Consider the following 26138-nt stretch of genomic DNA (forward strand, 5'->3'; position numbering starts at 1 on the left):
GTCAGTGACACAACTACGAATCAACACACTGTCTCTTCCACCAGGCTGTTCATCTCCCAGTGTGCAGAGATCTTCGACTCATTGTCACGGTGAGGCTGAAGTCAACTTACGATTCTAACTTCGATCATCAGACCACCGAGTCTTTGGCAGACGCCTGGCGGCAGCCCCGTTCGGCCTTCACAATGCCAACAACATCAGAGCTGGCTCATTCACTCGTTCATCCACGTCTCGCCGAATTTGCCCTAGCGTCAACGGCAAACCTAGAATCCGTGGAGGTGGAATGGGCCAGCAGACCAGCATGTCTCTGCCTGTTCGTATTCGTCCCGTCCCATTCGGTCCTGTCGAAATCTGCCCAGCACGTGCTGCGGCGGGACAACAGACGAAAAAAAGCAAGGAACGACTCGTCTTGTCCGCAAGCAACAGGCCGCGGCTTCCTTCGAAGGGCAGTCATCCCGAAGGCCTCCCCGAAGGGAGAAGAAAGTATTTTGCATGAGTCTACATTCTGCGTCCTCTAGCGATGATGGGCAACGGGACGTCCTCGACACGGAATGATAGGCTAGCAAAGACTAGCACCCAGGCGGGATCTTCGACAGGGTTTGCCTGCGTCGGAAGGTATCCCATGCTTGCTTTTTCGGGAGCTGACATGATTTTAGATGCAAACAATGCTCCTTGGTGTCCTCGTCATTACTTTGTATGCACCTCGACGCAAGCCAAACAGCAGGGGCCCCCATAATCCAAAAAACAAATCCTTGCTCCTCATGTCAGATCTTGGTCAGGGGTGTACGATCATCTCGATGATTAGGTATCACTGCGTATCCCCTGCCGCATTGGCCCCCACTCCCAGAACATCAGGCAAGAGGTGCTGGAGGACTATCTAGGTGGACGCCGAGTCAGAAAAGAGAATCTACGGTATCCTGACTGCTGCCGTCACTTTTCAGTTTTCACGACCTGAAGGCTGGCATCTTCGAGGCTTCTGTGTGACGGGTCATTACGGCCGAGACATGAAGAGGCCTCACTTACGGCCTTTAGGAGGGGTTGGCTCGAGCCGTCGTCGAGGGTCTTTCTCACCTTTCGAGACTTTTTTTCAACAAGCAAGAGAAACACACGACTTTATCCCGGCCTTTTGGTTTTGGGTGCCAAGGGGAGTGAAGGAAGGGACACATAATGCGTAGGAAAGAGGGAATATTTCTCGACCCCTGACCCGGGCTGACGCCACCCGAGCCCGACCACGCGGAACCGGAGAGGACAACGCTCCTCGAGGCACGCAGCCTCGTTCAGGCCCTTACATCGGACATCCAATCATGCGGGACATGGGACCTCTGAACCAACTCCCTTTCCATTCTTTGGTGTGGTCGGTTACACAAACACGCACGCACACCCGCAAGGAGGCGGGGTGAAGATGCCCAAGACAGCTCGCGAGGACTATCTCTATTAGGGAGCACCGTGGGCATCATCATCCTCTTCTGTCGAAGTGGGTGCAACAAGACTGTCGTTCAGAGTTGGGCGTTGCTTTTCCACTTGATGATGAGGTTTCCTCTTCCGGATTGGCCCTCGAGAGTCTATGATACTTGCTATTGCAGTCACGCTCTATCTACAACATCCTGCGCGGTTCGTCCCATGAGCGGCTCCTACCGGCGACCCGTTAGCTGACCGCCACCTTTCTCTGGATGGCCGGGAAGGGCTTGTAACCGTCAAGACGGACGTCGACATGGGATGGGACGGAAGCCCGCCTCTGGGTCAAATTACCATCCATTAGGCCAATGCGTCGAGCGGAATCGTTCCCGGCCGCGTCCAGGCGGTTCTTCTTCCATGCGCGCAAGACTCTTCTTCACCGCCCTCAGCAGGCAACCTACCACAAAGGCACCCGTCCCGTGAAAGTTTCCCACTTTGGCATGTTGGACCGCAGTGCATCCTAGGAATCAGTTCATGTCCCTAGTCCCGGACGAAGATCCCGCCCGCCCTACGACGGCGTTCCAGACCACTGAGACACTGGAGGACCGCCTCGCAGGGACTCGCTCGACAGACACCGACTCTTTGTTTCTCTGGTGAAAAGCAAATGCAGCGATCTCCGTCAGGGATTCACATTCAGCATCGCCGCGCCCCCCACCCCCCCTTTCTCTCCCATTTTCCCGGTCCATCCAGCAGGCGGGAACCCGTCGATCACCTCCCATCGACCGCCTTCCAGATCATGCACAACACACGCCCCCTCCTCCCGTTTCCCTTTCCCTTCAACACGGCCTTGGCCTTGGAGCTGGCGGGCGGGGGTTTGAAAAGCGGCAGCCTGCATGTTTCACTGCCCTGGGATTCAACGTCAACCACTCGTCTCTCGCCTGATTATACCACGCGCTGCCGAACAAATGCAATCATGTATGGATACCCGATGAGCCATTCTAATGCAAGAAAACCCTTCCTCGTGGGGAACAAACAAAAGCACACAGAATTGGGAACCCTCACACTCGGCGGCAAGAACGAGGTATTCCTCATGTACGCCCCGTAAGTTGTCTCAGCCAGAGAACACCAGACTTATCCTTTTCCCAGCCCAGCGCAGGGAATCAATCAAACCCATGACGGAAGAGAAAGAGCCCCCGCCCCATGCCGTGTGAAGCTTGGCAAACCGGTAGAGTCCGCGGTTCATCCATACCGAAAGGCCATGTCAAATGTCTCGTCCGCCTTTCCCAATCTGTCGTTACCAGCAGCGAAGAACGGGTTAGCCTGCGCCGTACATGCCTCCCCAAAGAATAACTCCCCCATCTTCTGTCAGAAATCACATCTCACAATCTCATTATTCCTGAACCCCCCCGGTCTTCTTTGATCACAACGCCGATTTGACTCTTTTGGTTTTGTCCCAGGTTAGCAGGAACTGGGCGGCACAGGGGGCGGGCACAGGTAGTTAGTTTGATCAGATGACAGGCGGCACCCCCACCCCCTTGGGTCCGTTCAGCTCGTCCACCCGCTCCCTTGGGATAGACACTTGCGAAAGATAGAGGCCCGGGCTGCCTTCCATGTAGATGTCTCTCGACTAATTGCGCCGTTCTTGGGAATATCTTTGGCGGGAGCGGTGATGACGTTCGCTGCCTGGGCAGATTTACGTTGGGGGCGCCGCGTCGACCATCTCTCTCTCTCTCTCTCTCTCTCTCTCTGCCATGTCTTACGCGTTGGGCCGCAGGGATCTTCATCACGGTCGATGCGCATTATCCAAGAATCATGACGACTGGGCCAGAGTGAAGGGCATGTGAACATTGGGCGCAAGACGAAAAGGGGGAAGCAAATATTGGGCCTTCTGGGAGCTGTACCGAGGTTGAATAGAAAGCGGTCTCGAGAATATGAGCATCACTTGTGCTGTGTCACCTCTCATTTTCGCAGTGTCACGACAGCCCGTTTCGTAAAGGCACAGCGCTGCTCACCGCCTCGATGGTGAGGTTTCGTACACGCAAGCAAGCAAGAGGGCAGCAGTGGTATGAAGCACGTTGCGTTCCAGGCGCACCGAGACAGGAGCTCTGTAACGGGAAGTTCCAAGCGGGATCCATGGATGAGGAAAGGGCCGTGTTAGTTCACGTACTCGACCAACGGCGGGTAGTTCGTTCAGCACGAGCTGGGGAGGTAGTCTTTTTTTCTTGGACTGTTTTGCGGAGGGACGGAGGCCCCCTTCGACACCGCCCACCAAAATGTATATGCATTTATGGAAAACGCTCAAAAACACGAGAGAAGAAGAAAACATAGCTTGCCGCATCGCCCACGCCCACGCCCACGCCGCAACCCGACTCCTTTTGCCCACTACTACCAAATCACTTTAGTAACCTTTTTCCTACCAGTAATTAGGCCGCAGGCCAGCGAAGCCGGCTAGGGCGTTGGCGTCCGTCAACGGGTCGTCTCTCTTTCTCTGGCCGGACAGCTACGTAGTCACGTTAGTAAGTGTTTAGGGGGTAGTGATAGGGGCAATATCGTACCTCGAGCTGCACACTCCTGTGGAGGTGGACGAGCCAGTCGACGTAGCTCTGGGCCTCGTTGTTCCTATCCTCGACCAGCATGCGCGCGAACTCGTACTCGGCGCCGTCGATGCCTTGCCTTGCCAGCTGAATGCCCAGGCCCTTGGACCCGCGCATCGTCTTGAGGAACTCGACAATGTTGCGGATCTGGGCGTTTAGGTGCGTCTGGAGCATGGGCAGCGACGACGTGTAGGCGTCGAGGCTCTGGAGGGTCGTCTTGTCCTCGCCGAAGAGGTCTGCAATGAGGTTCGGTGACGTCTGCGCGTGGAACCAGAGAAGGCATTGCTGGCCGTTGTCGACGAGGTAGACGCCGCCGGGCTCGACGCGGGAGAAGGACGTCCTGATGGCGGGGGGCACCTTGAGGTGGCCTGACTCGTCGGGGAAGCCTTCCTCGGGTGCGAGATTGTGAACGGGGATCATGCGCGGGTAGAGGTAGAGGCTGAGTTCCATGGCGCCCATGGAGCGGATCATGCGCATCTCGTGTACTCTGCGGTCGGAGCTTTCGTTGCCGCCCTTGAAGGCGCGGCACTTGACGAGGCCGAGCATGTACATTGAGAACTCCTTGAGGCGCTCCGGCATGACGAGCTGGCCGTCGGGCTGGGCTGCGGTGAGGAAGTTCTTGCGGTAGCACGAGAGGATGTCGATTGTCCTCTCGGTGAGATGGTTGCGGACGTCCTTGAGAGACGCGGAGGTGGTGGCCAGTTTTGTGCTTGCTTCCTTGGCGAGGATAGCGACCACGGCGTCCTGGTCGATGAACTTCACAGAGTCTCGCGGATTGTCACAGACGCTAGCAATGATGTTGGAGCAGCGTACTCTGCGTTGACCTGATGCCGTGGTGTAGAGAAGGGCGGATTGGAAGTGCGCGTCCAGCTTGGAGTCGAGCTTTCCATCGTAAGAGAATGTGACACCCATGGCCTTGTCGGCGTCGATAACTCCAATCTCGAGGTCTGCACCAAAGGTGTGGTGAATGAAGTTGCCGTGGTAGCCGTTAATCTGCAGCCCGTTCGAGCAGCGGACCTTCATGAGAGCCTGGAAACCGGTCTCGCGAGTGACCGCGTGCTTGATCTCCATCGACAGCTTAGTGTTGTCACGCTGACCGATAAAGTTGGGGTAGTAAAACGTTTCGCCGCCCGTTGAAGCCGCGATGTGGCCAACAGTTGCGATGTCAAGGTAACCGCCGGATGGTGAGGCGAGGAAGAAGTCGGCGCCGATACCGGTGGCGACCATCTTCTCAGCAACCTTCTTCCAGGCCGGGTGTTCCGTAGAGAAGAGCTTCTTGTCAATCTCACCGCCTGGGTGCTTGCCGTCGTCCCTAAGGAACAGACGGCCGGGGCCCCATGTGGGCAGCGCAGCCAAGGAGCAGACAATCTTTCCGCCAGTCTTCTCCAGTGCGGCAACCGCCGAGTTAAGAGTAGCTAGGAGAGCAGGCTCGGGATTCTTGATATTGGAGAACATGGTGGGAAGCATGGTGAGCAGGGAAGTGATGACAGCCCTGAGACTATTAGTCATGTCACTGTGGCCGTGAGTTTGGGAGCTTACTTGGACTCGTAAGGATCAACAAAGAGGCCGTCGCTCAGGGGCACGAAGGGGTCCTCGAGATCGGGCATGATCATCATCTGAGCTTGATCCAGGGAAGGCTTCGCCTGTCAGCGTTGCTTTTCAAAATCACAGACGAGCCACTTACGCTGACGTTGTAGAAGTGAATATCCTTGTCGTATGTCACGAAACCGACCTTGGCACCCTCGGGGATTACACGCTTTGGCTCGCCATTTTCGTCCCGCTCAGCATCCTCGCCGCCGTAGAGCGCCGCGAGAACACCTTCGCAGAAGGACTCGATAAATCCCTTGTTGAAAGACTCCTGGGTGACGTCAATCACAAACAGCCAGCGGAGGCCTGTGGGCTCCTTGGTCCAGTACTCCTTAGGTACAACGAACTCGACGGTTCCCCTGGTAAGCTCGGGGCGCTGGTCGCGGTCTACTCTTACACCCTGGGGGGTGAGGGCGGAGAAGTATTCGGACGGGGTATCATTGGGGTATGTGCACAGGTTGCAAACGAACTTATTGCCGCCGGACCGGAACATCATGAAGGGGTTGATGTAAGCTCTGCAGCGGCGACATCTCGGGGGGCCAGACTCGCCAAAGTCGAGGACAGGAATCTCGAGTTCACCGGGCTGCAGGGGTGCCAGTGGCTGGAGGAGAAGACCCATGGGAAGGCCGGTCAGGGCGAGCCCCTCAGCACTCGCGGGAATGCTGTTCAACGTCAGGCGAGCGAATTTCGGCGAGGCATTGCCCTGATCGAAAGCAACGTAGGAGACGGTAGCTGGGGGAGGCAGGTGCTTCTCGAAGGTGGGGTAAACATTCGAGAAGTAGTGTTGCTGGAGGGAATCGCGGGACACGGGGACACTCGGTAGGTCATCGAGAGAGAGCTTCTGGTGTCCGCCGGTCTGGACGACGGCCGGGGGACCACCGGCATCGGCGCCGTTCCGGGTTGCGAATTCGGCCTGGGTCGCGGGGATACCGGGGGTGAAGGTTTGACCAGCCGCGGCCGGGAATTGGTTCATCGCAGGGGTAATCTGGGGGTTGACATATTGGGCCTGCGAGGGATCGGCATTCAAGAAGGCCGTGGCCGGGGTACCGGGGGGAGGCATGCCGTTGAAAGCTTGCGAGGACCCTGTGGCCTCGACTTGGTGGTATGCATGGCGATCCTTCTTCTTCTTCCTCAGAGTGTTGTGGCCATCGCCGGGACCCAAAGACATGCCACCCATCTGCGCCGCCAAGTTCTCCTGGGACTGGAAACCCGGGCTCTGAGCGTAGGGCTGACCTTGAGGAGCGCCGTACGGTGAGCCTTGAGGCTGCGCCGAGCCGGGCATGGGCGGTTGGCCGCCATAGTATTGTTGTCCCGGCGCGGGAGGGGCTCCGTAGGGCGCGCCCTGCTGGTATGGCTGCCCCGCGATGGGAGGGGAGAACTGGGGAGGTGCCGGCTGTGTCGATCGGTTCGGGTTCGAGGGGTCCTGCTCGCCCTGGCCCAGGTGGTGATATGTGCTGAAGTCGGACATGGTTACAGGAGGTGTGCGGTGCTCGACTGCTCGGGGGTTGGCGTGATCCTAGGAATCGTTCTCGATGCTCGTGGTCGGGAGGATCGTATTAGGTGTGGGCAGCTACTGATGGAGGAGTATGTAGCTGAGCTGTAGTTGGAGCTATGGTGCCCGGTTGTAGTTGGAAATCGAAAGGGAGCTTCGCGGAGAGATTGTCGATATGTGCGCACGCATTCAAGAGTGCGCCATTCTCTAGGAACTTTCGATAAATGTCGTCGTTCGAGGGCCAGCCGACTTGACCAAATAAAAAAAAAGTAAAGTGACGGCTCGAATTGTGTCCCCTTTGCAGCAACACGCTTGTTGACCACGTATCGACAGGGATCTGGACCAAATTGACACGATAACTTTCCGATGCGTTTTTCCAGACCGATGAGCAGCGGCACCGAGGGGCCAGCCTGGAACTTTTCCATCCAATGCGGGAGCTTCAGCTGCCCCCCGTTGCACCTGCCACTTGCAAGAGGACCCCACTTTATGCAGCTTGACCGAGCTAGACCGCACTGGGAGCGGAAGAACTCACCGCCGCTCCGATCTCAGCAGGGCTGGCCCCACAGTGACGGATCTCTTGCTGGAGCTTCCGTGGCCCCTGCACCTGCTCTTCGCATTGAAGACCAGAGACCAGAGCATACGGTCGGTGCCTGGCAAGGTTCCGGGTACGTACCGCGTCTTGCAGCACCCGGTTCTCATGATCCTGGATTCTTTTACGCGACAGTCAAACCTCGACTCGCAGCTCGCTATTCGACTACAACACGCAATCGCCCGTCCTGGTCGCTGCGCCAGCAACATGGTCATCGCTTGACGAAGATCACTCGAATTACTATTTGCCATCATCGGTTGCATTCAGACACTGGACGATGCATCGCGACCCTTGGCCATAAACAGCAAACATGTTTACCTTCTGCCCCCTCCAGGGCGCTCTTTCCGAGTCGTCGGCATCGCAGTCCATTCTCGAGCTTGATGGAGGTGTCAAGATCCTGATTGATCTCGGATGGGACGAATCTTTCGATGTTGAGAAGCTGCGGGAGCTCGAAAAGTACCATACCCTCTGCCGATTGAATGCGCTTCATGATACTTACACATGCCTACAGACAGGTCCCGACGCTGTCCATTATCCTCCTGACCCACGCCACGACGTCGCATCTCGCTGCGTTCGCACACTGCTGCAAGAACTTTCCTCTATTCACGCGCATTCCCGTGTACGCGACCCGTCCTGTCATCGACCTCGGTCGCACCCTCACCCAAGACCTCTACGCATCGACCCCTCTGGCTGCGACAAAGATCCCTCACGGTTCCCTCAGCGAGGCGGCCTACTCCTACTCCCAGCAACCGACCGGCGACAGCGACTTTCTCCTACAAGCGCCGACCCCCGAAGAAATTACACGATACTTCTCCCTTATCCAACCTCTCAAGTATTCGCAACCTCACGAGCCGCTGCCGTCCCCATTCTCCCCGCCCCTCAATGGTCTCATGATCACTGCCTATAATGCGGGCCACAGTTTAGGAGGAACGATATGGCATATACAGCATGGCTTGGAATCGATCGTCTATGCGGTGGACTGGAACCAGGCAAGAGAAAATGTCTATGCCGGTGCCGCATGGCTAGGAGGAGCGGGCGGTGGCGGTGCGGAGGTTATTGAACAACTACGCAAGCCCACCGCACTGGTTTGCAGCAGTCGTGGTGCGGAGAAAGTTGCCCAGGCAGGCGGTCGCGCAAAGCGTGACGAGCAGCTGGTCGACATAATCAAGCTTTGCGTCAGTCGAGGAGGCACTTGCCTAATCCCCGTCGATTCAAGCGCTCGTGTTTTGGAAATCGCGTATCTGCTCGAGCACACATGGCAGGTCGACTCCGAGACTGATGACAATTCTCTAAAGGCAGCCAAGCTCTACCTCGCTGGACGGAATATGTCAAGTACGCTCCGGTATGCGCGAAGCATGCTGGAGTGGATGGACGACAATATTGTCCGGGAGTTCGAATCAGTTGCTGACGGTCAGCGCAAAGCAAACGGCGCAGATGGGAAGACCAAGGAGGCTGTGCCCTTTGATTTCAGGTATCTCAAACTGGTGGAGCGTCGAGCGCAGATCGAGAAGCTGCTCTCTAGCAGTGGCGGCAACGTTCAATCGGAAGGCAGAGTCATTCTTGCGAGCGATGACACTTTAGAATGGGGCTTCTCTAAGGATTTGATCAAGGGTCTGGCAAAAGACTCCAGGAACCTCGTCGTCTTGACAGACAAGCCGCCAAAATCTCGAGCGGAACAGCCATCAATAGCAAGAACCCTGTGGGACTGGTGGACAGAACGTCAAGATGGCGCCACGGTGGAGCAGACGAGCAGCGGCGACAGCATCGAGTTTGTGTATGGCGGCGGGCGAGAGCTGGAGATTCAGGAGGCCAAGAGACAGGCCCTCGAAGGAGACGAATTGACCGTTTACCAGCAGTGGCTAGCAACGCAACGACAGCTTCAGGCCACACTGCAAAGCGGTGGTGGAGCATCATTGCAGGCACCGGCAGATGCAGCTGATGACGTTTCATCAGAATCCTCCTCAGACTCTGGCGAATCCGACAATGAGCAACAAGGAAAGGCTCTCAACATCTCAACAACCATGGGTCAGGCAACACGGAAGAAGGTTGTGTTGACGGACGAGGATCTGGGCATCAACATTCTGACAAAGAAGCGTGGTGCTTATGACTTTGACGTGCGAGGTAAAAAGGGCCGTGAACGTTCTTTCCCCTTGGTCATGCGCAGGAGGCGTGACGACCAGTTTGGAGATGTCATTCGCCCCGAAGACTACCTCCGAGCTGAGGAAAAGGAGGAAGATGTACCTGACACCGAAATGCGTGGCGACGATGACGAGGACCGACTAGGAAAGAAACGCAAATGGGATGATGCAAGCACCAAGGGCGCCAACAAACGCCAAAATGCAAAGACAGCTGGAGACGACCGGGATGGCACGGCAAGCGAGGATCATGTGGCTGATGAGCTGGATGACGTGGAAGACACTGTCGAGGAAGAGATACAAGGACCTTCAAAGTTGATTCTATCTTCAGAAAAGGTCCCAGTCAACCTGCGTATCGCCTTTGTCGACTTCAGCGGTCTACACGACAAGAGGAGTTTGAACATGCTTATACCACTAATCCAGCCTAGAAAGCTGATTCTGGTCGGCGGTACGACGGAGGAGACCACAGCGCTTGCAACAGACTGCAAGAAGGCTCTCGCTGCGCAAATCGGCGCATCAGAAGAAACCGTCGTCGATGTTTTCACCCCGTCCATGGGCACCTGGGTGGACGCTAGTGTCGATACCAATGCTTGGGTGGTCAAGCTGACGGACAGCCTGGTCAAGAAGCTCAAATGGCAAAACGTGCGGGGCCTCAGCATCGTCACAATCACAGGCCAGCTCGTAGCGGAGGCTCTGGCAAAGGAGAAGCTGGCGGAGAAGGACGACGGGGCCAACAAGCGGCAGAAGACGGAGGCGGAGGATGCCGATGCGGCCCAGGAAGACGCCGACGCCGAGGTCGAAGTCGTGCCAACGCTGGACCTGCTGCCGATGAACATGGCCTCGGCTGTGCGCTCGGTCGCGCAGCCGCTGCATGTCGGCGACCTCAGACTCACGGACCTGCGGAGGGCGATGCAGTCTGCGGGGTACATGGCCGAGTTCAGGGGAGAAGGCACGCTCGTCATCAACGGGGCCGTGGCGGTGCGGAAGACGAGCACGGGCAAGGTGGAGGTGGAGAGCGTGGGCATCACGGACGCTGCGACGATGATGCAGCACCGGAGCACATTCTACGAGGTCAAGCGGATGATTTACGACGGTCTGGCGGTGGTTGCTGGTGCCTAAAGAACGAGAAGTTGTTTTCGAGAATTGGGGATGAGATCTCTTGTAAGATTTAAAATACGGCTTTGCGGGCTTTTTTCGGAGGGGCTGGAATAGAACGGCCTTTAGACTTTTGGTCTTGACCTCAGCTTTGACACTCTTTTCTCGTGAAATTCGTATTTGTGATGAGGCAAGTCAGTTGTGCGAGTTGAACAGGTTTGTGTTGGAAACGTATGCGGTCTTCACATGGTGTTGGAATTTGATACTTGATAGAGAGGCTAATGTCCACGAAGAGTAACATATAAGTGAGGCTCCGTTACGTTGCCAGTGAAACTGAGATCTGCTTTTTACTTGGAACTTTCAGCCTGAAGTTGCTATCTTGATATTAAAACGGATGGACTGCTGCTTCTATAACGCATGTGAAGAAACTTTCCATGGCTCATCCGATACGAGGCGACCTTGTTCGGTGTAGACCTGGACGCGTCAACCAAAACGAGGTGGCATTCCGATTCAGATTCAGTTTGAGTGCGTGACGTGAAGCGAGAACGGTGTCTCGTTAGCTGTCATACTCTCCCTACCTGGGCATCAGAGCCTAGCCTGATTAGATACGATAGTGACGTTGAGGAAGTGCGGGAATTCAAGTCGGTTTCTGGAAAATTGCAACATACACGTTGTATATTGAAAAAATATTACTCGAAGTCAGATAGTTAATCATTTGATGTACACGGAAACTTCAATGCATACGTGACGTACCACATCGAAAAGCACTCGAGATTTCGTCACATCTTGTCGGTCAGCACTGGAAAGTAGTTGCTGAAGCATATCACAAGCTGCTCAGCTGGTTTAATACAACCCTGCACCATTCGCAGCATCCTAACAGCCTAGGTTTTGTAGCTGGGTTAGCAGTCTGCGATATCACTCAAGACAGGCGAGAGATGTCAGCCTGGGTAGAACTGCCGTCATTTTGGATGCCTCATTTTCTTTGCGTCTTTGATATGGAGTCATGTTTACGCAGTCGCGGTCTTCTTTCACATGATGTGGAATGCAGGACAGAGGGCACTTATTCTGGTGGCTAGATACACAGGCAAGACTTGTCGACAGGGGCTGAAGAGGATCAAGAACATCCTTCCGGGAGAGTCTCGAACGCTCGACGATCGGCTTCTTTAGCTTGTCTGTACATGCTCATGCGAGTGGCATAACGCGTCAGTTCTCACTTGACAACACCATTCTCGGCTCCTCCTTACTGACTTCTCGACAGCGTTGAAAAACTTCTGCAGTTTGAAACCTGTCTCCCGGACATCTCAGGGCCGTCCTCATTACGAGGGAGAAGATATTAGCACGGTGGAAGCAGCGCTTGGTAACATCTTCCGTTGGATCACGTTGACGAGAATATATAACGGTGTACTTATGGTTGGCAAGGACGAGAGACACCAACTCATCGACAGCCATAGAAACAAAGTGAACGTATCTGACTTACATGTTCCAATAGCGTCAAATGCATAGACTTCTAAGCTAACATCTACTTCATGTTGTTCTGCACCGCTTCGCTGCCTCATCTGACTCTGCAAATGCGGTCTGAAGAAACAGCTCAGGCATTCGGTATTGCAACCTACGCTGGATCACTTTGCATAAGCCGGGACCGTCCTGGCGGATTCATGGTTAATCCCCAACGCTACGACCAGACCTTTCAGATATGTCTGCTCCCACGACGGAAAGGAAGCTTACGATCCCATCCGGTGGGATGGGAAACAGTGCTAACTTCGTCCCAAGAGAACCAGCAGGATTTGCTCTTCGGTCCAGTTCGCATGTAAGGAAATCCCTGGTGGGCACGCATCTACGTCCAGAATTACGGAAGAGTTCCGACGCAAGAGAAAAAAAAAACCACAAGATGAGAACGACAGTTGGTCGCATGGGCATGCAAAAAGGGTAGCGCGCCCTTCCCGTGCCGCGCCACGAGGGGGGGCGGGTGCGGGTGCGGTGTCGTGGTTCCTCGGCGGCGGCGCTTGGCGGGCTGTGCTGGAAGGGGTTCATCCTTGGTGGGGGAGGTTGAGGTGAGGAGTAGTCAGCACGGTCGAAGAAAGGGGGCATGCATGGGGGCGGCGGCGGCCCATTTCCACGTCACGGTATTTTTGGGAGTTGGTTGATGCGGCTTGATGCCATCATCACATGGCTTTCAGTCCTTACATGAAATGATTAGGCGGGCGTTGTAGAGCCTCTCTCCGTTTAGGCAAGGTACATGCTCTCGCGGAAGCATAGGCACGAGTGGTGGTTGACAGCTTGGGCGGTACGGTAAGCCTGATTCATGACGATGCGCGGCGGTGACCTCATTGCGTGTTTCCCGAGGGCTCACGTTGCAACGTGCGTTGCGTGTTGTGTATTCTGGCGATCCGGGAAATTCAGGGAAAGGCGTGTGTTTTTGGGTAGGTAGGTACTGCAAGCTAGAGCCAGCCCATCAGGGCCCGCGGCGGTACGACGTCACGGATCGGCTTATCACGCTGTACATCTTTATTATACCTCCCACAGGTTTCTTTCCTTTTGGCGGTCTGGAGGGGGGGGGGGGGGGGGGGGGGGGGGCGTGGGGGATGGATATGGCCGGTTTGGACGACAATCATGGGCTGTGCGTGGGCGGTTGGTGATGAGTTGTCAAATGCACCGGTGAGTTGTTTTGATGGCGTTTAGTGGCACGCTCGAGTTTCATGAAGTATGTTGTCCGCATTGGATGGCAGAATGTAGCACAGTTTTTTTTTCTTCCTCTCTGTTGGTGGCTCTTCCTCTCTGTTGGTGGCATTTTTCATCGACAAGAGTTGCGGAAATAGAGCGCTCCCTGCGGTTCTTTGCGCGGTCAGGGATGCGATGACTGTACCTGTTGAGGGTGCCGGGTTGATGCTGTATGGTGCTCGGATGAAGATTTCATTGGGGGGTGCTCACCGTTCACCGGACCGGTGTGGGAGCTTCCTCCCCTTCCCCCCTGGGATGTATATTGTGCGTCCCGGCAGCCAGGTAGGGAATTTAGGATTCGCAAGGAGAGATTTCACAGCCTCAAGCCGGGTTCGACGGGACCCAGCTTCGAATGAAAAAAAAGTGAGTTGTTAGAAAAGGATAAAAGGACGACGACCGAACGGCCGGGCCACGGGGTGCTCGGGTTCCCCGTGCCCCGCGGCTGCGCTAGCGGTTGCGACTTACCTGAGATATTTCGATTGTGGATTGTCGTCGTTCTTCTTGCGTTTCTTTGAGATTGGTGACTTGTGTGTTGCGTGTTTTGCTGCGGGAGATTTGTGTCTTGGTGTCTTGGTGAAGGTGGTTCGTTACTATTTTCGAGGCCCGAGACTGACGCATGCGTTCCCGCATTTTCAAGTCCTGATGTGTTCTTTATTTATTGACTGGTTGGACTCAGGAGTGACTGCGACAGCCAAAGGGCAACGGAGGTATCGGTACAGGAGGTTCGACTTCGAAGGTACGGATACTGGTTGCAGGCGGATACCAGCAGAGAGAGTGGTAATGAGGGTCCCCGCTATGCAGGAGGGAGTTTCCAGCTGCGCAGGGGTCGAAGGGGCCCGGCTTCTGAGGGGGCGGAATGCAGGTCGTTGATATTAAGGTGCGTACGTGATGGGATTGGCGAGGGATAGGAGGTGTCACGCGTCAACGCATTGCGGGCTGGGGGATTGCGGCTCCCTTTTTGAGGCCCATGTGAAGATGATTCAGGTAGAGGGCGGGATGGGGGATTGATGTTCAGACGTTTCTTGGGAATTGAGATGAGGGCTGCCGGGATGTGCATGATTGAAGTGAGGGTGATTTCGAGCAGCAGCAAGATGAGAAACGTGCCCCCATCCACGAGCAAGACATGCGAGGTCGCTGTGCCGCCGCCGCCGCCGCCGCCGCCGCCGCCAACTCGATAGACTGCGAGAGGGAGCAGCCAAACAGGAGACAATGTCGCAGCCGTTGGCTAAGGCTTCTTAGTGAGTGAGCGATGGCAGTTGGCAGGTAGCGGTAGGGGTCGGTATCTGCATGGTGTGCTATGAATAGTGACAGTGAGAGATGATGAAGATGGAACCGCATATGCATGTAGGTACGGCGCACCACGACGCGGGGTGGGCGGCCCATCTGAAGTGGACTGAACGGTGGACGTCGAGTCCTTGTACAGATCTTCAACGGCGCGATGGTGCCCCCGAAGATTTACATAATACAACGGGGACGAGAAGCGGCGTTGATAGCGTCGCGCACGCAGCACGCAGCACTTCTTGTGTCTTTGATACTGAGACTGCCTTTGTGGGTTCCATTGAAAGAAGAATCCAAGGGGCTTCCGCCGCAGGGCTGCTTCGAGTCGAGGCTTGGCAGCTTGGGTGTTGTATTCGCTGTATTCGTCAAGATTGGGCGCGGGCTTGTCCGAATTTGACCCAGTTGGCCGGAAACACGGCGTTGACGGCGTCTTGGGGCCTGGGCTGGGCGGGACCGGATTGGCCACGGGACGTGCAGTGCTCGTTGGCTTCGCCGGCCAGAGCGAAGGGCGATGGCGATACCGCAGAGAGGTATCAGTAGAGAGGTACTCTGTGGCCTGGCTGCTAGTGAAGTCTAGGTTGTGTGAGCTGGCGGTGGTTGGCTTCGTTTCGGGGGGCTGACGATGGCGGGCTAAACGACGGCTGGCTTGCGTCCCGGGCGGCCCCAAATGATGACAGATGACCTTGCTGGAGCTCTCATCTCTGAATACGTGTATTCGGGAGGGAGGGAAGACGGTGGCCTCCAGCAGACGGGGACAGGAAATGCTTCTGGAAGGTCGATGGCAGAAAGCGGCGGTGGTGGTTGTGGGTGACGGGAGTGAGTGACATTGGATGGGCGATGGACTCATTTCCCAATCTCCAGCCCCCCCGAAAAAAGACTCAAGGGACGCTGGACGGTGGACGGCCAAGCCTCGTTCGGCCCAGGTGCCCTTTGCGCTGTGGCCAGTCAGGGTTGTCCATCTAGCCCTTCATTTGGTTTTTTGCGGGCCGACAAGTATCGCCCTGCTAGTTTAATATGGAGAGATACCTCTTCCCCGCCCGTCACTGCCTGTTCTGTCCCTGTGCCGTCTGTCTGTCCCGCCCTGTCCCAGTGGAGTCCCGTCCAGTCTTCGTGCGGTCTCCTGCCTCCTGCTGCTGCTGCTGCGAGGTGTGCTGTCTGTGTCGGTGTCGGTGTCTGTCTGCCTGCCTGCCTGCCTGCCTGTCCGTCCAGTCTGCTGGCAGGTGCCCGCCCACCCCTTCCTTCCTGCCTTCTCTGCATCTTGTCTGCTGCACCTTCCACTTCTCCTGCTGTATCGGTACCTGAACATCGGCGGTACGTACCCTTGCCGTCTCCCTCTGCCGCCCCTGGGCTGGCCCCATCGTTCCCCGTCCAGCGCCCACGTCGGCCCTTCAGTGGCTCTCAGTGGTTCCTCCCGACCTCTCACAGTGGACGCACCGGGTCCTGTTCCTGTCTCTCAGCGCCGCTTGCCCCTGTATCCTTGGCTCAGTGTCTCTCGTAACCCACGCAACAACGCGCGCTCATCGTCAAAACCTCTGTCCCCCAGCTTTTCCTTCCCATTCACCAAACCACCACACCACACCACACCACCACTGCAACCACCACCACCTGCCAACTTCCTCCTGTTATCGACCAACCTCAAAGGAGCCATGCGTACCCTCGCCGCAGAGACATGCCCGATCCATTGATTTATCCTCCTCCGTCTCGATTTTCAATCCGCTCCGTCTTCACCACCACCGCTCCAGCTGCCATCGTCGCACACTCTGCCCCAGCCGCGAGAACGAGCACGACGGCGACGCATCGGGAGCACCTTTCCATCCCCATCCCTAATCTCCGATCCTCTGCCCGGAACGAGGCCTCTCGCAATCGATCCTGCCAGGCACGATAACGGCATCGCCCATTCTGCTCTACACAATACTGTCAACGATACCCAACCGACCAACGATACCTACGAACGGCCGCCTCTGCATTTTACTTTCTTCCCGTTTTTCAGGTCTCCAAAGCATGTGCTGAGGTCTCGCTCAGCATTTTTCCTTCTCTCTGCCGACTAGTAAACGAAGCCAACCACACGAAATCCTCATTCCCACCCCCGACGACGCTTCAGGGACAGACACCAAAAGACGACGTCGCTCACAATAGCAGTAGTCGTTGACCCCCCGTCACATCCTCCACTCCTACTCTCCTTCCGTCTGTCCTCCCGAGCGTCTCGAACCCCGGCCGACCGACCATGCCCACGTATCTTACCCGCGAGAACGACCCCATCTACTCGCCAAACTCGGACGTTCTGGATCTCGACCCAAACCACACGCTTGACCTGTCTGGTCACAAGCAGCACCCAATTAATGGGTTTACCCACTCCCTGCCCCTTCGTCCCTCCCGTTCAAACAACCTCCATGATAGTTTCGACGAAAGCTCAACGTCGTCAACCCACGCCTCCGACGTCTCTGATTCCATCCCCACGCAGATGAATGGGACGAGGCCGACTAGCATGAACTCGTTGCCCAACGGCTCGGCAGGGGCCGGAGGAGGCCAAGACTTTGATTATCACGACACCGACTCCCGCCACGACTATCAAAACAATCACTCCGATTACAGAAACCACAAGCACCCGCTGCAAAATGGCGCGACCATCGCCATGCCCGATCGCACCGCGCCCCCGCCGCCAATCAAGGTCGTGAGGAAACCCGCATCCGACACAGACAACTCGAGTTCTACCGATGCCTACCTGACGCCCCCGTCAATTGCATCCCCCGCCGCCGGCTCGATTGATCACACAATAAAGACGAATGGAACGAGCAGCCCCAACTACGCACCCCCGCCGATCCCCTCCCAGAGCAACGCGAACGGTTACACGACGCCGGCAACCGCCGTCAGCACCTCATCTCTGTCCCCTAATCTGAACAGCTACAACAACCCCCAATCGCCGCAACGGTTCTCCTCCCCGCCCCTATACCAATCCGCCGGCGCGACACCTAATGCATCCACATCTACGGGGCTGCAACCGCCAAACCCCGGCCTCAAGCACCGACATACGCTCGAGGTTCCGGGCACCCAGTCCAACCGCGGATCCAAGGATGGGTCCGACGCGGCATTCTCGAGTGGCCGCTTCTCTCCCACTTCTCACACGAGCACCACGCAAAGAGTGCGTAGGGCATCGCTGAACTTGGTGCGGAGAGACACCCGATCCATGCAATCCGATGCTCCCCGCGACGAGGTTGTTCCGGACGACGATGCTCTGCGATGGGCGGAGCACTACAGGCAAAAGCGGGCGAGCAAGAGGAAGAGGAAAGAAGAGGAGGATGACGACAGGGTACTTGTGGGAACAAAGGTGGACGAGCACCACGCCAACTGGGTGACCGCCTACAACATGTTGACCGGCATCCGTGTCTCCGTCTCTCGAACGAACGCGAAGTTGGATCGTCCATTGACGGATGCTGATTTCGACGCGAAGCAAAAGTCGACTTTTGACATGTACGTGCTTTTTACCACAGCCTTTGCTCATACGCTAACGTTCGCAGCGCCGGTAATGAGATGGTTCCCTCGGCGAAGTACGATTTCAAATTTAAGGATTACGCCCCGTGGGTTTTCAGACATCTGCGCAATCTCTTCCGTCTCGATCCGGCCGACTACCTGATGTCGTTGACGGGCAAGTATATTCTTTCGGAGCTTGGGTCCCCAGGAAAGAGTGGCAGCTTCTTTTACTTTTCCCGAGACTACAAGTACATCATCAAGACCATCCACCACGCCGAGCACAAGTTTCTGCGCAAGATCCTCAAGGACTATTACCACCACGTCACCGAGAACCCGAACACGCTGCTGTCGCAGTTCTACGGCCTGCACAGAGTCAAGATGCCATACGGAAAGAAGATTCACTTTGTCGTCATGAACAATCTCTTCCCTCCGCACCGCGACATCCACACTACGTTCGACTTAAAGGGATCTACGATCGGCCGCGACTATAAGGAAGACGACCTTGACAAGAACCCACGAGCGACTTTGAAGGATCTGAACTGGCTGCGACGACAGCGCCACCTTGAACTCGGCATACAGAAGAAGAAGCTCTTCCTGGAGCAGCTGCAGCGGGATGTGGTACTGATGAAGAAGCTCAAAATAATGGACTACTCTCTTCTTATCGGCATCCACGATCTCAACAGGGGTAACGAGGAGAACCTCCGCGGCAAGACGCTTCAGGTATTCAACCCGGGCGGCGAGAATACAGGGGAGGATGGCGAGCCTCCGTCGGTGCTCTTGCGCACGCCCTCTAAGTTGGAGAATGCGCGCAAGGCTAGGGAGCTGAGGCAGATGATTCGACACGAGCGTCCGATACCCATGGGCGAGGCGGCGACCCAGATGCCCAATGAACTTGAGGAGGGGCACAGCCGGTCAAACTACATCTTCAACCAGGACGACGGCGGTTTCCAGGCAACCCACGAGGACAATTCGCCCGCCGAAGAGATCTACTACCTGGGCGTCATCGACTGTCTGACTCACGTAAGTTGGCCCGCAGTGTTGAGTGAGTTAAGCTGACCATTGTAGTACGGAATGATCAAAAAGATTGAGCACTTTTGGAAGGGTCTTACCAGCGATAGGACGCAGATCTCCGCCCTTCCCCCTGAACAGTATGGTGATCGGTTCTACAACTTCGTGGAGGGCATCACGATGTCTCCTGAGGAGGCGCACAGGGAAGCGGCGCGGAAGGACCAGGAACAGGCTGAAGCTGCAGCGGCTGCTGAGCGTCAGCGCGTCGCCAGCTGGAGTTCCAGCTTGCGGCGGCGATCCACAGCGAACAACATTCCACCAATGCCCAATTATCAACCTCCGCCAACGCCGCCGGAAGGTGCGAGATCTCCTGAAGCCCGCGAAACTGTCGAGCGCGCCAACCAGGAAGCTCGTCGTACCGAGAGACACGGGGCATCGGAGGCCAACGTGCCCGAAATGGTGTTGACGACAAAATCGGTAGACCGTCGGGAGTCGGGGGGCCAGGGGGCGCCCATCCTGCCAGTTGTTGAGGAGACGGCCGAGGCTTCGTCTGTGGGTGGTCGCAGCCGTGACGGAGACGACTACCGACCAGCAACCCCGGCTAAGACGAGCATGGAACGGAGACTTGCTAGTCTTCGGGACTACGCGCCTCCAACGCCGCCCAAGGGCCACCACCTCAAGCCCGAGAGTCAAGATAGCGGTTACGGGGCGCTCCCCAACGGCAATGGATCTATGAGCCGCGAAGACTCGTTGCGACTCAAGTCTCGCCTGAGCAAAGAGTCTCTCAACAAGGACCTGCCTCCTCTTCCGAAGGAGGCCGCCGGCGAGAGCCAGTTCCGCGTGGGGCTTGCGTAGGGCGCTACCCTTTTACGGAAGAAGAATCGAGGAATTCGGGTTGTGACGACAGGTGAAGTTCAAAAGCAAGGGGACGAAGCAGCAGAAGCAGCGGAGGGATCGACAAAATCACAATTGCATCAACCGGGTCTATGACAATTCTGCAAGCTCGTTCAATGAGGTCTCACAGCGACCAGAGGCAACAGAGAGCCGAGACGAGCCACAGAGCTTTTTACTAGTGTTTTCTCACATGGATGATACCACCATTGCATTAAGCATGCTTCTTCTTTTTTCTCCTTTTTTTTTCTCTTTTCCCTTATTAGTTGTTTTTTCTCTTGTTTCTCCATACAGAAGTCATACATACAGGTCATCACGTAAAAAACCATTGTGGAGTGACGACCCGAGGCGGTGGATATGGGGTGAGGGTTGAGAGGGAAAGACTCATGGGTTAAAACGGTATTCAGAGGCGGTCTCCTCCCATCATACGGTTGGTCTCGTCCAGGTAGCAAAATAGAAGAGTTGATTCTCATTGAATGCGCCATGCTTGTGACGGCAAGCTTTTGTTTCATGAATACATTATATTACACATGTCCCTTCGTCCCAGGGCATCGATGGTGTTGTACAGGAGAGATTTGGTATCAAGTGGGTGGTGGGTGATGTCGGGGACGGAGGGACTTTGTATCGACAGGGAGAGAGGCTGATGCTGGTTCTACTGCCTCTTGGACGCCAGCATGTCTTGCAGATCGGCCTTGCTCGTGCCCTTGGAGTTGTCGGCGAAGGTGGTGGTCACGTCCATCTTGATGGCGTTCTCGGCCTCGAGCTGCGCTATCCGCTCCTTCTTGGCGATGTCGGCTACGCGCCATTGCTTGAAGTATTTGACCTATTGTCATGGGGTGTTCAAGTCAGCGAGCTAGCTTCTCGGCAGGGGGAAGACGTCCGGGGACGTGAGGAGAGGCAAGAGAGGGGAGGACTCACCCACGCAGCGGCACAATCCCGCTCAAAGTCGGCGTTCTGCGTCGGGCATGCCTTGCGGGCCTGGCGGTCGTCCTTGAGGGCGTCGACGATGTTGTTGGCGTCGAGGCAGCCGAAGTAGGCGTCGCGGGCGTCCCAGCACTTGCGGCGCTCGCTGCGTTTCGGGGCGACGGCGCCGGAGCGGACTTCCTCTGCGCGGCGGTCCTCGTCCGACTTTGTGGAGAAGAAGCCCATTGTTTCGTTCTCTATCGGCTGTTTCAGGGTGGACGATATTCTCGGTGTTCGATGTCGAATTCGGAGACGGAGGGGTTCGCGGGGGTTTGTGTGGTATGGGTGTTGGAGTGGCGACCGGCGTTTCTTTGGTGATGTCGGCGCGGATGGAGGGGCAGAATTCTCCCGGGCGGGCGGTGAGTGCGGACGGCAGCGTAATGCGAATTGTGAGGTCTGGTAGTGGGGGCCGTTGCTTCCGCGCCTGTTCAGCCTCAGCCTTGTCCCCTTTGGGCGCTAGCGCCGGCTTCGACTGTGGCTTCGACGATCCCCTGACGTGGCAGGTACTTGCTTGGAACCTTGGAAGCTTTCCTTGCTGCTACGGTTTCCAGAAGCTCGGGCGCGCTGTGGCGCAAACTGGACACACCTTCCATCCCGCTGACGCTGCTGCTGGCTTTGCTTCGCATACCTCTCGGGGTCCGGCGGGCCGTTTTTCTTTACCTGTCTACATTCAACCAACTTTTACACTTCTTTGTTGCTATAGACTGGGGTTTAGACTCTTCTTTGATTACCGTTCCAAATTAGGGAGCAAGGGCGCAAAAACGCAAAAAGACAATAGGCCGCCCTTTTTTTGATATGCGACGCCGGTAGCGAGATTCGGAGCGCCGTTGGCCCATCTTAAACTACCCGTTCCCCCCCGGCTTGCCCATCCCTGGGGAACGAACGACACTTACGAAAGGCAACCGTCTTCTTTTTCCCACGAACAACGAACAAGACACGCATACGCCGTACCGCAAGCCTGACATAACTTCCGCAAGAAACGAGATCGAATACACACACGCACCCGAGCCGAGGCCTCCACCGTCACCGAGACAGAAACGATGCCCCGCCGTCGCAAGCCGCCCCGGCCAGGCGCCCTCGGCGAGCTCCCGCCGCTCCGCATCGCGTCGCAGATCGCGGCGCTGCAGGGCCTGTACTACGCCGGCGCGCTGGTGCTCATGCTCTTCACGGCGCTGGTGGCCGGCACGCGGTTCAGCATGGAGCTGGTGTTTGGGTGGGAGGCCGTGAGGGGGGACACGACGCAGGGCTGGCTGAGCGCGTTTGTGTGGGTTCTCGACGGGGGGCTCTGCATGTGAGTTTTTACCTTTGCTTCTGGAGGTTCCCGGGGGAGGAAGCAGATATCGGTGAATGTGGCTGACTTGAGGAACACAGGGCCGTCGCAATCATCGTCCTGATCGGCCGCTCCAAGCTCGTGCCGGACTTCGCGCTCACCATGCACGGGCTGCACCTCGTCGTCTCGTCGCTGTACACGGGCCGCGTGCCGCGGAACATGATGTGGTGGGGCGCGATGGCGAGCAGTTCGGCGATATGTGTTGCGCTGGCGGTTTGGGGGTCGCGATACCGCGAGTTGAGGCCGATTTCGTTTGGCGGGCATGCTGCGGGTGCGGCGACGGGCGGAGGGGGTGTGGAGGGGCAGCAGAATGGGGGTGCTGGAGGGGACGAGGAGGAGGGTGTTGGGTTTGGGAGGGGGAGGGGGAGGGGGAGGGGGCGCGATGGGGAGGGGGGGTATGAGATGGTTGGTATTGAGAGGAGAGATTCATAATGAAGGGTGTGGTTTGGAGAGAGGGCATGATGGCGTTTTTGGGGTTTCTGTATGATTATTGTATGTTGTGGCGATGATGAATAGACCCTTTCTTGTGGTTCGAGCTTCTGGATGGGCGGTGGGTCGGGGTTGGATTGGAGGAAAGTGAGGCTTCCGGATGGGCTTGAGGAGTATGTCTGGTCTCTCAATCATGGGTAGTCATGAGCGGTGGTTTGTTCAAGTCCTGCAAGGCCGGACACTTGCACGGAAGCTCTCTTAAATTATTATCTGTGAAGTTGCTGGGCGTCGTGGGTATGGAACTACGTACATAAGACTAGGTTGGCTCTTGGTGGCATCCTCGTTTATAACGCTCCCGATAATGTAGCCGGTAGGGGCTTTCAGCAAGAGGTTTGCAACATTCCCAAGATGTCCATCAACGGATAATGTGACTATGCAGGGCGGCATGGTCCATGGTGCTGCTTAGCCAAGAAGCCGGACCTTGTCATCAGCTTTCCCTTGAAGGGAGAGAAGACGGTTTACAGACTGTCCGCGAAGATCGAAGCTCTTTACACTAAATAGCCTCGTCACTCCTCCATTCATTTGCTCGGGCCGGTGTTAATACGGACGTTGGCAGTTTCGCCAAACATCCAGTCGTGAATATTGTACAATGGATCCCGCGGTTTCATAGAAGAGGCATATGCACTATTAGTACGTTGCCTCACAGACCTGACGAGACCACCTAAGTTTCCAGTGTCTGCACGGCTTCATTTCCCATGCAATTAACTACCTCGATTGCAGACGAAGGTAGTCGAGATTCCGGTAGTGCAGACGACGATGATAACATTAATAATCATCATAGAACTAGGAGTGATGGCGACGACAGTGACATAGACGAGCCCACACGAGCCCACAGTAACAGTATTTGCCCTCGCAGAGAAAAAAATAGGGATCTCATCCTGGCGTGATTCAAATACACAAATGAGGACAGGGGTGGGAGGAAAGAGCTGCTTTAGCATATGAGTAACAGAGCCTTAAACAGTACCTAGGAATGACATTTTTCCTAATGACGTGTAGATAGTTCTTTAGTCAGTAAGTCATAAATTTCCTTCCGCTCAAGCGTAGACGCGATTTGTACCGCGTCCTTGCCGTCAGCTCTTACGGCCTCAATGTCGGCCCCCTCATCAAGTAGCATATGAGCGATTTCTTCGTCACCAAGGCGAACTGCCATGAGAAGCGGCGTTTGTCCAAAATTATCCTCCTTCGCCTCAATGTCAGAGTCCCAATCGAGCAGTGTTTCAACCACGTCTTCGTGACCATGTCTGATAGCGACCAGCAATGGTGTTTGTCCGAATTGTTCTCTCGCCTCCCGGTCCTGAGGAGATGAGAACTCGCAAAGAGAATACACTATGGATTCGTATCCTCGGTATGCGGCAATCAACAGCGGGGTGTAACCTCCTTTCACAGTGGATTTGATATCCGCCCCGTGACGCAGTAATCTCTGGACAACAGCCTCATGCCCCATCGATGTGGCAATGAGCAGCGGATCCCAGCCATCTTCCTCTTTTGCTTGTATATCGGCTCCCCATTCGAGTAAAGTGCTGACTACCGACGAGTTGTGCCTATTAGCCGCAGCATGGAGCAACGGCGTCCAGCCTTGTTTGTCTCTTGCGTCAACATCGGCGCCTTTTTTAAGGAGAGTTGAAAGGATGCTGCTTTGTCCCTGAATTGCGGCTATGGAGAGTAAGCCGACGGAGTTTATGTCCGCATCTTTAATTGAAGCACCGCTCCGAAGTAATAGTTCGACGGTCCTGCTGCACCCATTCATTGTGGCTCGCAACAGCGGTGTCCAACCCATGTAGTCCTTGCAATTTACTGTGGCTCCAAGGCGGACTAGCAAAGACGCAGTCTCATAGTCGGTTTCTTCGGCAGCCATGTGTAGTGGTGAAAGACCACGGTCGTCTATCGCGTTGATGTCGGCTCCTAAACTCACCAAGCGATTGACCAAGTTATGGTGGCCATTCATGGCCACCAGATGGAGCGACGTCCTTCCCTGTATGTCTTTTGCGTTAACGTCCGCTCCAGCAGAAATAAATAGCGAAGCTAAAGACAGAAAGCCCTGTCCTGCTGCGTACATCAATGGCGTGAAATGGTGGCTAGTTCTCGGATCTGCAGTGCTGTTCCGCAGCAGGAGCTCTGCGGCATCGTACAATTTAAAAATAGCTGCCAGATGAAGGCCACTTATGCTTTTGGGGGCATACTCGATTGGAAGTTCTGACATCATGAGGGCTTGGCCGGCCGCCTGTGCCGCAGACTCCGAGGACAGAAAATCTACGACTCTTGAGGTGCGAATCAAACCCTTATAGGCGTAGGAGCCCCAGTTCGTTGCAGCGTAGCTGTAAAATGGGTGTGATTGGAGACGCTCCTTGAAGTCGTCTTCGTTCGAGCAAGGTCCAGTATCGAAAGCTCCAGATGAGACATAGTCGATGCAGAGAGCGGCCAGATCTGCCTTTCCAGTGGCCAAGTCAGCGCCGAGATTTTCTTGTAGGAAATCCCTGACGAAGTCATGAGAAAGGGAAATGGTGTTCCTCCAGTCGTTGATTTCCAGGAGGCCGGCACAGGCCAGGAGGATATCGTTGATTTCAGGCCAGTCTCCCTCCGAAGACTTCATGAAGCTTGTGGACAGCACGTACTGCAACTCAATGGTGGTCAGTTGCTGTGATGAGATAGCAACCAGGGTCAACGCTCTCCTGGCATCTGTGTAGCCTCCATGAGACTGAATACGGCTGGATAATCTCTCAAGAAAGTCGCAGTAGTGGGTATGTTGAGTATGGTAGGTTTCAAGCATCTCCCGAGTGCTGTCTCTCACCCCATCAGCGTCGTTGGAATTAGTGAGCTCTTCGAGTCCATCCAGATATACCTGTGCCAGTAGAAACCTGCATCGTGTCAGAACATTTCTGTTTCTTTCTTTCAGTATGGTCGTCATACATGCCGTCAGCATGGTCAATAACCCAGTCCTCTACTTCCTTTCGCAGGTTGCGGTTTCTCCTAATTTGGTATGGCAAGTGCGACATTCTGTGCTTAATTTGTTTCCGTATATCTCCATCAGTCGGGCAGAAATCTAGATATATGCAGCCCCCGAACCCTTGGGGCACATTCATCTTTTTCGAAGTCATAGAAAAAAAGCTCT

At 55.7% G+C, this 26138-nt stretch overlaps 6 protein-coding genes across 6 annotated transcripts; 3 read left to right on the forward strand and 3 right to left on the reverse strand.

Annotated features, from left to right (window-relative positions):
• Positions 1–3805: 3805 nt before the first annotated feature.
• On the reverse strand, positions 3806–7041 carry CGGC5_v014169 (Uncharacterized protein; the record flags this gene model as incomplete). Its single annotated transcript, XM_032023496.1, has 4 exons — positions 3806–3892; positions 3948–5478; positions 5526–5623; positions 5671–7041. The coding sequence occupies 4 exons, from the start codon at positions 7039–7041 to the stop codon at positions 3806–3808; spliced, it is 3087 nt and encodes a 1028-aa protein (XP_031879650.1).
• Positions 7042–7964: 923 nt separating this feature from the next.
• Positions 7965–10908, forward strand: cft2 (Cleavage factor two protein 2; the record flags this gene model as incomplete). The annotated part of the gene is made up of 2 exons (XM_032023497.1): positions 7965–8110; positions 8166–10908. 2 exons carry the CDS (start codon positions 7965–7967, stop codon positions 10906–10908), a joined length of 2889 nt encoding a protein of 962 aa, XP_031879733.1.
• A 6196-nt stretch (positions 10909–17104) lies between these two features.
• Positions 17105–20211, forward strand: its3 (Phosphatidylinositol 4-phosphate 5-kinase its3; the record flags this gene model as incomplete). Its single annotated transcript, XM_032023499.1, has 3 exons — positions 17105–18348; positions 18396–19368; positions 19414–20211. The coding sequence occupies 3 exons, from the start codon at positions 17105–17107 to the stop codon at positions 20209–20211; spliced, it is 3015 nt and encodes a 1004-aa protein (XP_031879729.1).
• Positions 20212–20899: 688 nt separating this feature from the next.
• new16 (Cytochrome c oxidase subunit 6B-like protein new16) lies at positions 20900–21396 on the reverse strand (the record flags this gene model as incomplete). The annotated part of the gene is made up of 2 exons (XM_032023500.1): positions 20900–21070; positions 21166–21396. 2 exons carry the CDS (start codon positions 21394–21396, stop codon positions 20900–20902), a joined length of 402 nt encoding a protein of 133 aa, XP_031879730.1.
• An 854-nt stretch (positions 21397–22250) lies between these two features.
• On the forward strand, positions 22251–22972 carry SYS1 (the record flags this gene model as incomplete). The annotated part of the gene is made up of 2 exons (XM_032023501.1): positions 22251–22501; positions 22582–22972. The coding sequence occupies 2 exons, from the start codon at positions 22251–22253 to the stop codon at positions 22970–22972; spliced, it is 642 nt and encodes a 213-aa protein (XP_031879649.1).
• A 1039-nt stretch (positions 22973–24011) lies between these two features.
• CGGC5_v014174 (Serine/threonine-protein phosphatase 6 regulatory ankyrin repeat subunit B) lies at positions 24012–26022 on the reverse strand (the record flags this gene model as incomplete). Its single annotated transcript, XM_032023502.1, has 2 exons — positions 24012–25884; positions 25937–26022. 2 exons carry the CDS (start codon positions 26020–26022, stop codon positions 24012–24014), a joined length of 1959 nt encoding a protein of 652 aa, XP_031879700.1.
• Between the last annotated feature and the right edge of the window lie 116 nt (positions 26023–26138).

The sequence above is a fragment of the Colletotrichum fructicola genome (genome assembly GCF_000319635.2).
Source record: "Colletotrichum fructicola Nara gc5 chromosome Unknown KSG_Nara_v1_contig08, whole genome shotgun sequence".
In the NCBI taxonomy this organism is placed as follows: Eukaryota; Fungi; Ascomycota; class Sordariomycetes; order Glomerellales; family Glomerellaceae; genus Colletotrichum; species Colletotrichum fructicola.